A 13397-nucleotide genomic window follows, 5' to 3' on the forward strand; every position below is an offset into this window, starting at 1 on the left:
TGCTCCCCTTTTACAGCTGCCAGAACCACACCCATTACTCCATGAATGAATCAATCCCTCCATGAGGGCACAGTCGTCACAGTCTAATCACCTATGAAAGGCCCCACCTTTCAAATACCACAATTGGATTTCCCACCCTCTTAATACTGTTAAAGAGGAGATTAAGTTTCCAATACATGAACTTTTGGGGGACACATTTGACCCATAGTAATGCTGTTGTACTTCCTTTTGGAGTTTTTTTCTGTTTTGAAGTGGGGAGGGGGATAAGCAAATAAGCTAGGCATGGAAAGACAAATACCCCATAATCTCATTTATATCTGGAATCAAAAAAAGTTAAACTCATAAAAGTGGAGCATAGGATTGTGGTTAACAGAGGCTGGGGGTGAGAGGAGGGAGGGGGGAAATAGGGAGTTGTTCAAAGGGCACAAAAGTTCCGATAGACAGGAGGAATAAGTTTTGAGAGCTATTGCATAGCAGGGTGACTATAGTCAATAATGATGTATTGTATATTTCAAAATACCTAAGACAGAAAATTTCAAATGCCTCACCACAAAAAATGATAAGTAGTCAAGGTGACAGATATGTTAGTTGCTTGATTTAGTCATTCCACATTGCATACATATGACAAAACATCACACTGTACCCCATAAGTGTCTACAATTATGATTTGTAAATTAAAAATAACACTAATTTATAAAACAAATGTGAAGAGTTCCAGATAGGAATTTCCCCTGAAACACCCATGCAGTTATCTTTCACCTCCTTTCTCTCAGACCTCCAGCAGTTCCTTTCCTTTCTCTGTCTCCACCAAAGGCCTATTTCCTGTTTTGTTGAGAATGTAGATGTGGTCACAGGAATGACCATGTGCTCGTCTCCTGCTCTTGCATCCATTACCCAGCTCCTGTCCTCATGCAGTCTCTTCCTCTCCTGGTTCCCCGGGTGGATCGTCTGTACCGCCATCTGAGGTTGACACTTGCACTGGCACCAGGATTTCCTTTCTGGGAACACCATCAGTTTTCACTTTCTACCGGATCATTCTTGTCAGTGTACACACAGGCTGTAATTGCTTCCATCCGGAAGACCTTACCGTGACGAGTCCAGTTTTCTTCCCATCTTGGTGCTCCCATTAAAACCACTCAAGAGCATAATTTGTCTCTACTTAGTCTGTCTTGGACTCATTCCATTCAGGATTTTGGTGTTAATTTTCTGTTGCTGCCATAACAAATGAAACAACACAAATTTATTATTTTTATAGATCTGTACATCAATAGTCTGACACAGGTCTCACTGGACTATAACCAGACATCAGCAGGAAGGACTGTGTTCCTTCCTGGAGATGCTAGGATGGGGGGAGTCTGATTCCAGCTCTTTCAGGTTGTTGGCAGAATTCCTTTCCTGGCAGTTGTAGCACCTAGGTCCCTGTTTTCTTGCTGATTGTATGCTGAGGACTGTTCCCAACTTTTGGAGGGGGCTGCCACATTCCTTGACTCATGACCCCCTTTCTCTACCTTCAAAGCCAGCAGTGGTGGGTCGAGTCCCTCTCATGCTTCAGTTCTCTCCTCCTCCTCCTGTCTCATGTCTCTGACCCCCTCTTCTGCCTCCCTCTTCCCCTTTTAAGGACTCATGAGATTAGATTGGGCCCACTAGATGATCCAGGATAATCTTCCCACCTCAAGATCCTTAACATTCATGACATCTGCAAAGTCCCTTTAGCCACATAAGGTAATGTGTTTACAGGTTCCAGGGATTAGAATGTGGACATCTTTGGGGGGCCCTTATTCTCAATATCACACTTTCCCCATCACTCTGATGAAACAGCTCTCGTGAAAGTCACCCAGAGCTTGAGGTTGCTAAATCCAGTGGTTGTTTCTGGATCTCATCTTCCTTGGCTAATCAGCAGATTGGCTCAGCTGGTCACTCTCTCCTTTTGATACCCTTTCTTCCCTCGGTTTCCAGGAGACCATGCTCACCTGGTCCCTTCTTCTGGTCTGGTTGTCCCTCTGTACCTAGTCCTACTGGTTCCTCTTTACCTTTCTCACCTCTAAGCATAGAACGTGCAGGGCTCCTCTCCGTCCACACTCGCTCCTTGGGTGATCTCACATGGTTTCAAATACTGTCTAGTGGTGCTGATCTCTGCATCCATCCAGGGCTTCTTCCCTGAACTCCAGATGCATGTAGCCACCTGTCCACATGACATGTCCACTTGGACTTACAGGGTATTTAACCTTAGCATATTTCATTGTCCCCTGCAGGCCCACCCTCCTTTTACTAACCTTCATGTTAGTAAATGGTCATGACATTTTATCAGAGTGGAGGGGGAAACTCTGATAGAGTAGTTGTTCTCCCAAAAGATGTCCATGTCCATATCCCTGAAACCTGTGAACATGCTACCTTCCAGCTTTCTGAGCGCCCAATCCTTGGAGTATCTTTGAAGCTTTTCTTTCTCTCTCGCCTTACTATCCAGTCGACCATCAATTTGGTCCGTGCTGCTTTCAGAACACATCTAGAATGTGACCACTTTTCACCCGTCTGCTGTTACCACTCTGTCCAAGCCACCATCATCACTAACCTGGGTTATAGCAATGATCTTTTAATTGGTATTTCTACTTCTGCTGTTGTTTCTCTACAGTATATTCTCAGTTCAGACACCAGAATATCAGTCAGAGCCTGTCACAGTTTGCCCCAAACCCTCCACTGTGGTTCCATCTTCTGCAAAGTAAAATCCAACGTCCTTACACTGGCCTGTGATGCCCAGTACAATCTGGCTCCTGCCACTGTCTGCTTCTCCTTCCTCATTCACCTTGGCCGCCTGCTCCTTGGCACAGTCCTGCCCAAGGGGCCTTGTTTTACCCTTGGCCTGGAACCGTCTTCCTTCAATAGTGGCTTAGCTTGCTCGCTCACTTCCTCAGGCTTCTGCTCTGGTGTCAGAGGGGTCTTCTGACCCACCGCTTCTGAAGCAGCAGTCCCCACACTCCATAACCCTCTGACCCAGCTTTCTGTTCCCTGTTTCTTACTTTTTAATGTTTCCTTCCTTTACAATGTAAGCTCCTGAAGGCATGGGATTCACATGACTTATCCACTAGAATCATTCCGTCACATAATAGGTGCTGATAAATATTTCCTGAATGAATGAAAGAAATGATTATTTCCAAATTTGTGTCTTTATGGTGAAAAATTTAAATGATACAGAACAGCATAAAGTAGAAAGTGTGAGAGGGGAAGTTTTGTATTTTTCAAAATGATTAAATTTATTTTTTATTCTTCTGAAAATGTTGATGTTTATATGTTAAGACCCTCTTTAATTTTCACATATAAGTGTGATAGTTTACAGTCTTTTCTGCAACTTGATTCTTTCATTGTATTCAGTATCTGGTCCAACTTTTTTTTTTTTTTTGTCTTTTGTCTTTTTTCCTGACCGGTAATGGGATCGCAACCCTCGGTGTCGTGCCCCGTACCACGACCGGCAACGGGATCGCAACCCTTGGTGTTGCGCCCGCACCATGCTCAGCCAGTGAGCGGGGACCAGTCTCCACATGGGACCCGAACCCTCGGCGGGAGCGCCGCCGCGCCCCCAAGTGGCGCACTCTCCAGCGCGCCACCGGGCCGGCCCTGGTCCAACTTTTTATATCAAAAAACTTGAGAACTTTAAAAGCAAAACAAGTATTTATAAGTATATAAGTGGAGGTAATTCTAAGCTTTGTTCAGCCTGTTTCACCCAAAAATGTTCATTTCTTTAGTTTTCTTCAACTAACTCGATTATGTGAGAAGCAAGTCATTATTTTCTGCTAGACATTGGGTTACATTGCAATATTTGCTGCCCTTTTACAAAAGAAAATTCATCATAAAATGAATACTTTAAAAAAGTTAATTGCTGGAGTCCCTGACATGTATGTTGTTAACCTTTCACTGAATGGCCTGTGAAAATTCACCAGCTGTGGCAGCTCTCCGGAGTCTGGGAAGTTCAATGCTATTGATAGAGTTGCAGACATTTCGCATGATAAAATAGCCACTATAATATAATAAAAACGTATAGCATCATCCTCCAAAAACTTATGATATTTTTAAGGACCAGTCCTTCCTTCCACTTCTGAGCACATGTAGAGAAGACTAGAACTGCCCTGACCACTGCTGTCACTTAAGACAGAGGCAGAGGAAATCAGGGCTAAGAGAGGCATCTTCTCTGTTTGTAAGAAATGTAGGCAAGCCTAACAATGTGGGTCTTTCACTGACATATCCTCACAGCTTCTGTGAGATATACCTGAGTGTTGACCCCTTAATTCTGCCCTTAGCAGCTGTGTAGTCTTCGGCAAGACACCTAACCTCTTTGATTCTTTTCTTTTGGAATTGTTTGTGGACTAGAGGTATTGTAAGTACCCAGCAGGCCCGAGGCAGAGTAAACGTTAGTTTACTATTATTTTGCTATGACTGTTGGTTTTCTTAATCATTGATAACGCATTCTTCAGCAACCTTTTCTTTTATTTCTCCTTAAGCACGTCCTATAATCAAAGTGTGTAACTAAACCAAGTGCTCAACATAGAAAAGCACCTTGCTAATGCACGTAACCATTGTTTTAGGAAGCTTTTCTCCATTTTACAATCTATAAGAGCTGAAACCACTTCTGACATACATGTGATGAAATGCATCTACAGTGCTATGAATACTTTATACTTATGTTGGTGGCAGATTCAACTAAATGGAGTGCTAATGAGCCCCATGTCATGGGGTCATTCACTGTCCATTCAGCATTGTGGCCACATTCTGCATCTTTAATTCCAGTAGCTGTTGGGACAGGAAGAACCAGCTAAGGGTGTATGGCTGGACTGGCTCAAGCCATTTATTTGACAGATATTCAGAGTACATAGTGCCAGGGGTTGGGCAAGTCGTTGTGGGTACAGTGTGAGGTAGCCCCAGCTTCTGACAGCAGACACTTTACAGCAGTCTAATGCGAAGGTGGAAAATTAGAACAGAACTGTGAGCAGGCTACTGAGACACATAAAAGGTCAGACCTTGTTCATGAATGGAGACATTTTTGAAAACAGCTAGGAGAAAGAGACTGGAAAGGACAGCAGAGAAGGGAGAGAGGGAGGTCCCCGTACATGTGGAATACTCTGGGAAGAGTCTCATATACACTTATAAGGCGTCTGATAGACCTGTGCTTGTCACTAAAAGGTGGTTTGGGTGCCAGTGTAGAAGCTGGTCTGAAGCCTCACCTAGTGGAGGAAATAAAGGATAAGTCACCTGGCATGCCCACCCATTTTTCATGTAAATAGTATGGTTTCTTTGAGGCAACTTAACAACTTACTAGTTTTCAGTTTAAATATAAACCCAACAATCCCAGTTTTAAAAAGGGTTTCAAGACAGGGCAGCTGAGTGTCCAGAGCTGATGGAGATGTGCTTCCCACCCTGTTAGGGTGGACGTGTCCCAGAGCCGGGCAGCGAGGGAGCTTGGCTTGCAGCCAGATGGGCCGGCTCAAGTCTCAGCTCTCCCGCTGTGATCCTGAGAAAAGCTACTCAATCTCTGTGAGCCTCTTTCCTCATCTGTAACATGGAGAGAACAGTAGCTTCCTTGCAGGCTTCTCTGGAGGAATAAAGGAGATAACGTATTTGGAGCACATCGTGTTGGCTGTTAGTACTTATTACAGACTCTGCTCTGAAAGGGGTGGCAAAAGTCCAAGGGGAGAAATACGACCCTGGGTTCTTGGGTTAAATGACAAAATCAAAGTGAGCTCAGGCGTCCTCCTCGTTTCGTACCCAGATCTTTTCTTCCATATTCAGGCTCTGAATACATTCAGGGCTGGGTCATTTACTTGCCTTTTTAGGATCTGTTTTCAACAAAACAGAGACTCTGGGAGACCCCCTAGTTGGAGTGCGCACTGTTCATTTCCACCTCTCGTGCTGGATAGTCACTTCCTTTCCTTTGAAATCTTTTTCAAGTCCCGATGAATGCTTTATAATTTGGCCATAAAAAAACCCCTAAAATGCACCACTTTATAAATTGTCTCCTTTGACAATACCAGGTGATGGTGGGAATCAAGAAATTTATCAGCAAGTTTCCAGCTTAAAATTTTTCCTTTACAGAGATTCTTGTATTCTCTCACTGAATGTTTTATTTGGTAATCTCATGTAGAGGGTATGTACAAGTCTGGTAGATGCTCACAGAAACAGAGTCAAGATGTGATGATTTAACATCGTGTGATTTAAATCCCAAGTTCATCAAATTATCGACTCAGATTCAAAAGTGGAGTAATCTACTTAAATGGCTCCCAATCTGTTTCACAGAATGTTATTCTTTACTTTTATTTTTTTAAAATAAAATTTATTGTGTGTGTTTGAGGGTTGCAACATGATGTTACAGGATACATAATAGTAAAGTGGTTGCTATAGAGAAACAAATTAACATATCTATCATCTCACAGTTACTTTTTTTTGTGACAAGAGCAACTAAAATCACTTATTTAACAAAAATCCTAACACAGTACACTTTTTAAAACTATAGTCCTCATGTTGTACGTTAGATCTCTAGATTTGTTCTTCCTACATATCTGTTACATGTAACCACTTTTTATTTTTTGTAACCACTGTTTTATTCTCTATCTCTGTATATTTGACTCTGTCTTTCTGTGTCTGGGTTATTTCACTTAACATAATGTCCTCCAGGTCCATTCATGTTGTGGCAAATGGCAGAATCTTATTTTTTTTTTTATTTTAGAGTTGAATAATATTCCATTGTATATATGCCACATTTTCTTTATCCATTCATCTGCTGACAGACACTTGGTGTTGTTTCTGTATCTCGGCTATGGTGAATAATGCTGCAGTGAACATGGAAGTGCAGATATTTTTATAAGATGGGATTTCATCTCTGGGTATATACCTGGACAAGGTATTGCTGGATTGTATGGTAATACTGTGTTTAATTAATACTGGGTGCGAGATAATATCTCATAGTGGTTTTAATTTGCATTTCCCTGATGATTACTGATGTTGAATAAGTATTATTATTTAGACATGAACAGGTTTCTGGTAAAAATCTTCAAATAAGTTTTGAAAATGCTAGGTACTTTTTTTTGTACTTGGAGATTCTCAGTATACATTGTGATAAGAAAGCCTGAAAAATTCAGCGGTAAGCAAACCTGTTCAATATTTTAGAGTTCTCAAACTTATTTGAGTGGAGACTTCCCCCTCCTTTTTCCTCAACACATGTTAACANATGTAGCCACCTGTCCACATGACATGTCCACTTGGACTTACAGGGTATTTAACCTTAGCATGTTTCATTGTCCCCTGCAGGCCCACCCTCCTTTTGTCTTCTTCGTGTTAGTAAATGGTCATGACATTTTATCAGAGTGGAGGGGGAAACTCTGATAGGGTAGTTGTTCTCCCAAAAGATGTCCATGTCCATATCCCTGAAACCTGTGAACATGCTACCTTCCAGCTTTCTGAGCGCCCAATCCTTGGAGTATCTTTGAAGCTTTTCTTTCTCTCTCGCCTTACTATCCAGTCGACCATCAATTTGGTCCGTGCTGCTTTCAGAACACATCTAGAATGTGACCACTTTTCACCCGTCTGCTGTTACCACTCTGTCCAAGCCACCATCATCACTAACCTGGGTTATAGCAATGATCTTTTAATTGGTATTTCTACTTCTGCTGTTGTTTCTCTACAGTATATTCTCAGTTCAGACACCAGAATATCAGTCAGAGCCTGTCACAGTTTGCCCCAAACCCTCCACTGTGGTTCCATCTTCTGCAAAGTAAAATCCAACGTCCTTACACTGGCCTGTGATGCCCAGTACAATCTGGCTCCTGCCACTGTCTGCTTCTCCTTCCTCATTCACCTTGGCCGCCTGCTCCTTGGCACAGTCCTGCCCAAGGGGCCTTGTTTTACCCTTGGCCTGGAACCGTCTTCCTTCAATAGTGGCTTAGCTTGCTCGCTCACTTCCTCAGGCTTCTGCTCTGGTGTCAGAGGGGTCTTCTGACCCACCGCTTCTGAAGCAGCAGTCCCCACACTCCATAACCCTCTGACCCAGCTTTCTGTTCCCTGTTTCTTACTTTTTAATGTTTCCTTCCTTTACAATGTAAGCTCCTGAAGGCATGGGATTCACATGACTTATCCACTAGAATCATTCCGTCACATAATAGGTGCTGATAAATATTTCCTGAATGAATGAAAGAAATGATTATTTCCAAATTTGTGTCTTTATGGTGAAAAATTTAAATGATACAGAACAGCATAAAGTAGAACCGGCAACGGGATCGCAACCCTTGGTGTTGCGCCCGCACCATGCTCAGCCAGTGAGCGGGGACCAGTCTCCACATGGGACCCGAACCCTCGGCGGGAGCGCCGCCGCGCCCCCAAGTGGCGCACTCTCCAGCGCGCCACCGGGCCGGCCCTGGTCCAACTTTTTATATCAAAAAACTTGAGAACTTTAAAAGCAAAACAAGTATTTATAAGTATATAAGTGGAGGTAATTCTAAGCTTTGTTCAGCCTGTTTCACCCAAAAATGTTCATTTCTTTAGTTTTCTTCAACTAACTCGATTATGTGAGAAGCAAGTCATTATTTTCTGCTAGACATTGGGTTACATTGCAATATTTGCTGCCCTTTTACAAAAGAAAATTCATCATAAAATGAATACTTTAAAAAAGTTAATTGCTGGAGTCCCTGACATGTATGTTGTTAACCTTTCACTGAATGGCCTGTGAAAATTCACCAGCTGTGGCAGCTCTCCGGAGTCTGGGAAGTTCAATGCTATTGATAGAGTTGCAGACATTTCGCATGATAAAATAGCCACTATAATATAATAAAAACGTATAGCATCATCCTCCAAAAACTTATGATATTTTTAAGGACCAGTCCTTCCTTCCACTTCTGAGCACATGTAGAGAAGACTAGAACTGCCCTGACCACTGCTGTCACTTAAGACAGAGGCAGAGGAAATCAGGGCTAAGAGAGGCATCTTCTCTGTTTGTAAGAAATGTAGGCAAGCCTAACAATGTGGGTCTTTCACTGACATATCCTCACAGCTTCTGTGAGATATACCTGAGTGTTGACCCCTTAATTCTGCCCTTAGCAGCTGTGTAGTCTTCGGCAAGACACCTAACCTCTTTGATTCTTTTCTTTTGGAATTGTTTGTGGACTAGAGGTATTGTAAGTACCCAGCAGGCCCGAGGCAGAGTAAACGTTAGTTTACTATTATTTTGCTATGACTGTTGGTTTTCTTAATCATTGATAACGCATTCTTCAGCAACCTTTTCTTTTATTTCTCCTTAAGCACGTCCTATAATCAAAGTGTGTAACTAAACCAAGTGCTCAACATAGAAAAGCACCTTGCTAATGCACGTAACCATTGTTTTAGGAAGCTTTTCTCCATTTTACAATCTATAAGAGCTGAAACCACTTCTGACATACATGTGATGAAATGCATCTACAGTGCTATGAATACTTTATACTTATGTTGGTGGCAGATTCAACTAAATGGAGTGCTAATGAGCCCCATGTCATGGGGTCATTCACTGTCCATTCAGCATTGTGGCCACATTCTGCATCTTTAATTCCAGTAGCTGTTGGGACAGGAAGAACCAGCTAAGGGTGTATGGCTGGACTGGCTCAAGCCATTTATTTGACAGATATTCAGAGTACATAGTGCCAGGGGTTGGGCAAGTCGTTGTGGGTACAGTGTGAGGTAGCCCCAGCTTCTGACAGCAGACACTTTACAGCAGTCTAATGCGAAGGTGGAAAATTAGAACAGAACTGTGAGCAGGCTACTGAGACACATAAAAGGTCAGACCTTGTTCATGAATGGAGACATTTTTGAAAACAGCTAGGAGAAAGAGACTGGAAAGGACAGCAGAGAAGGGAGAGAGGGAGGTCCCCGTACATGTGGAATACTCTGGGAAGAGTCTCATATACACTTATAAGGCGTCTGATAGACCTGTGCTTGTCACTAAAAGGTGGTTTGGGTGCCAGTGTAGAAGCTGGTCTGAAGCCTCACCTAGTGGAGGAAATAAAGGATAAGTCACCTGGCATGCCCACCCATTTTTCATGTAAATAGTATGGTTTCTTTGAGGCAACTTAACAACTTACTAGTTTTCAGTTTAAATATAAACCCAACAATCCCAGTTTTAAAAAGGGTTTCAAGACAGGGCAGCTGAGTGTCCAGAGCTGATGGAGATGTGCTTCCCACCCTGTTAGGGTGGACGTGTCCCAGAGCCGGGCAGCGAGGGAGCTTGGCTTGCAGCCAGATGGGCCGGCTCAAGTCTCAGCTCTCCCGCTGTGATCCTGAGAAAAGCTACTCAATCTCTGTGAGCCTCTTTCCTCATCTGTAACATGGAGAGAACAGTAGCTTCCTTGCAGGCTTCTCTGGAGGAATAAAGGAGATAACGTATTTGGAGCACATCGTGTTGGCTGTTAGTACTTATTACAGACTCTGCTCTGAAAGGGGTGGCAAAAGTCCAAGGGGAGAAATACGACCCTGGGTTCTTGGGTTAAATGACAAAATCAAAGTGAGCTCAGGCGTCCTCCTCGTTTCGTACCCAGATCTTTTCTTCCATATTCAGGCTCTGAATACATTCAGGGCTGGGTCATTTACTTGCCTTTTTAGGATCTGTTTTCAACAAAACAGAGACTCTGGGAGACCCCCTAGTTGGAGTGCGCACTGTTCATTTCCACCTCTCGTGCTGGATAGTCACTTCCTTTCCTTTGAAATCTTTTTCAAGTCCCGATGAATGCTTTATAATTTGGCCATAAAAAAACCCCTAAAATGCACCACTTTATAAATTGTCTCCTTTGACAATACCAGGTGATGGTGGGAATCAAGAAATTTATCAGCAAGTTTCCAGCTTAAAATTTTTCCTTTACAGAGATTCTTGTATTCTCTCACTGAATGTTTTATTTGGTAATCTCATGTAGAGGGTATGTACAAGTCTGGTAGATGCTCACAGAAACAGAGTCAAGATGTGATGATTTAACATCGTGTGATTTAAATCCCAAGTTCATCAAATTATCGACTCAGATTCAAAAGTGGAGTAATCTACTTAAATGGCTCCCAATCTGTTTCACAGAATGTTATTCTTTACTTTTATTTTTTTAAAATAAAATTTATTGTGTGTGTTTGAGGGTTGCAACATGATGTTACAGGATACATAATAGTAAAGTGGTTGCTATAGAGAAACAAATTAACATATCTATCATCTCACAGTTACTTTTTTTTGTGACAAGAGCAACTAAAATCACTTATTTAACAAAAATCCTAACACAGTACACTTTTTAAAACTATAGTCCTCATGTTGTACGTTAGATCTCTAGATTTGTTCTTCCTACATATCTGTTACATGTAACCACTTTTTATTTTTTGTAACCACTGTTTTATTCTCTATCTCTGTATATTTGACTCTGTCTTTCTGTGTCTGGGTTATTTCACTTAACATAATGTCCTCCAGGTCCATTCATGTTGTGGCAAATGGCAGAATCTTATTTTTTTTTTAATTTTAGAGTTGAATAATATTCCATTGTATATATGCCACATTTTCTTTATCCATTCATCTGCTGACAGACACTTGGTGTTGTTTCTGTATCTCGGCTATGGTGAATAATGCTGCAGTGAACATGGAAGTGCAGATATTTTTATAAGATGGGATTTCATCTCTGGGTATATACCTGGACAAGGTATTGCTGGATTGTATGGTAATACTGTGTTTAATTAATACTGGGTGCGAGATAATATCTCATAGTGGTTTTAATTTGCATTTCCCTGATGATTACTGATGTTGAATAAGTATTATTATTTAGACATGAACAGGTTTCTGGTAAAAATCTTCAAATAAGTTTTGAAAATGCTAGGTACTTTTTTTTGTACTTGGAGATTCTCAGTATACATTGTGATAAGAAAGCCTGAAAAATTCAGCGGTAAGAAAACCTGTTCAATATTTTAAAGAGTTCTCAAACTTATTTGAGTGGAGACTTCCCCCTCCTTTTTCCTCAACACATGTTAACACCCATAAGGATAAATGTATTTTTGGTTGTAGTTTTAGAAATGTTGCATAGGGAGAATGGCCCAGGTCTTCTGTTTTTTAATCTTGTGCGGGTTTCTTTTCACTGTGATGTCTCAGAAGTATCTTCTAGATGCTGGTGAGATGGTTCTAGTGGTGTTTCTACCCCTCAAGGTGTTATATCACATTGGCTCAAGCTCTGGGAATGAGCATGGGGGGAGCTCCTGCCGGACCCGCAGGAACAGGCAAAACAGAAACTACCAAAGACATGGGACGATGTCTTGGGAAATACGTCGTGGTTTTCAATTGTTCAGACCAGATGGATTTCCGAGGACTTGGACGGATTTTTAAAGGTGAGGGTTGTAATTTTTTTTGATGAGAAATTTCAGCTAAGGTGGAATGTCTTGTTAAGATTTATTTTTCAACAATTGGCTACATTTTAGTGTCATGTTTCAACTTCGTAAAACTTTTTTGAAAACTCTGAATCTTACCAGTGTTGCATGGACCAAATATTAATATCACTTGCCTTTTATAATGTCCCTTCAGCTCTGCAGGTTGGGAGTTTACAAAGTGCCAAATCGTGAGCTGTTTTGGACCACTTGCTGCGTGACCTGTTCGTTCAACTTTATTTTAAAATAAATCTATCTCTGGCTCATTTTGAAGCTGCATAATATTCTTTTCTTTGGCTTTCCAAAATTACATACTAATTGGATTTTCTATTTAATTTCCTTTCTAAGGACTGGCGCAGTCTGGATCCTGGGGTTGTTTTGATGAATTTAACCGTATCGATCTACCAGTTCTCTCAGTTGCAGCCCAGCAAATATCCATTATTCTGACATGTAAAAAGGAGCGTAAAAAATCTTTTATTTTTACTGATGGAGATAATGTGACTATGAACCCTGAATTTGGTCTTTTCTTAACCATGGTAAGGAGCCGCTCAAAGAACTACTGAATTTCAGCCTTCTTATCTCAATCTTTGTGCATCTCCCTGGTTATATGTCACCTACTTTTCATGAATGGAAATTGGGATTGTCATTTGCACTCCTGTTTAGAAGCCTTTGGTGTTGAACAAAGATGAGACTCATGATTTTGTCCAGGTGAAAGGAGAGTATGCTATGTAAATGAGGTCTCTGGTTGTCATTCCAGATTTGTCGTGTGTACATAATAAATCTTTTTTTTTTTTTTTCCCTTTTTGTCTCTTTTTTTGGGACCGGCAACGGATCACACCCCTCAGTGTTGCCCCCGCACCTCACTCAGCCAGTGAGCGGCCAGTCTGTATGTGGGATCCGAACCCTCGGTGGGAGCACCGCTGCGCTTCCCAAGCGGCGCACTGTAGAAGTGCGCCACCGGGCCAGCCCATATAATAAATCTTTTAATGTCATGCTGCTCTGTCTTCTTGCCCCATATT

The 13397-nt window shown here is 41.8% G+C and overlaps 1 protein-coding gene across 1 annotated transcript in view; it reads left to right on the top strand.

The window, feature by feature from the left end:
- Positions 1-13397, top strand: part of DNAH5 (dynein, axonemal, heavy chain 5) — a gene marked incomplete at its 3' end in the record, with an annotated part of 181984 nt that overhangs the window by 123589 nt on the left and 44998 nt on the right. Inside the window, exons 37-38 of the mRNA XM_008569081.1 lie at positions 12164-12342; positions 12727-12914. Coding sequence (XP_008567303.1) covers positions 12164-12342; positions 12727-12914 — 367 coding nt within the window. The remainder of the gene's footprint in view (positions 1-12163; positions 12343-12726; positions 12915-13397) is intronic.

Source organism: Galeopterus variegatus, unplaced genomic scaffold (assembly GCF_000696425.1).
Source record: "Galeopterus variegatus unplaced genomic scaffold, G_variegatus-3.0.2 Scaffold463, whole genome shotgun sequence".
Classification (NCBI taxonomy): domain Eukaryota; kingdom Metazoa; phylum Chordata; class Mammalia; order Dermoptera; family Cynocephalidae; genus Galeopterus; species Galeopterus variegatus.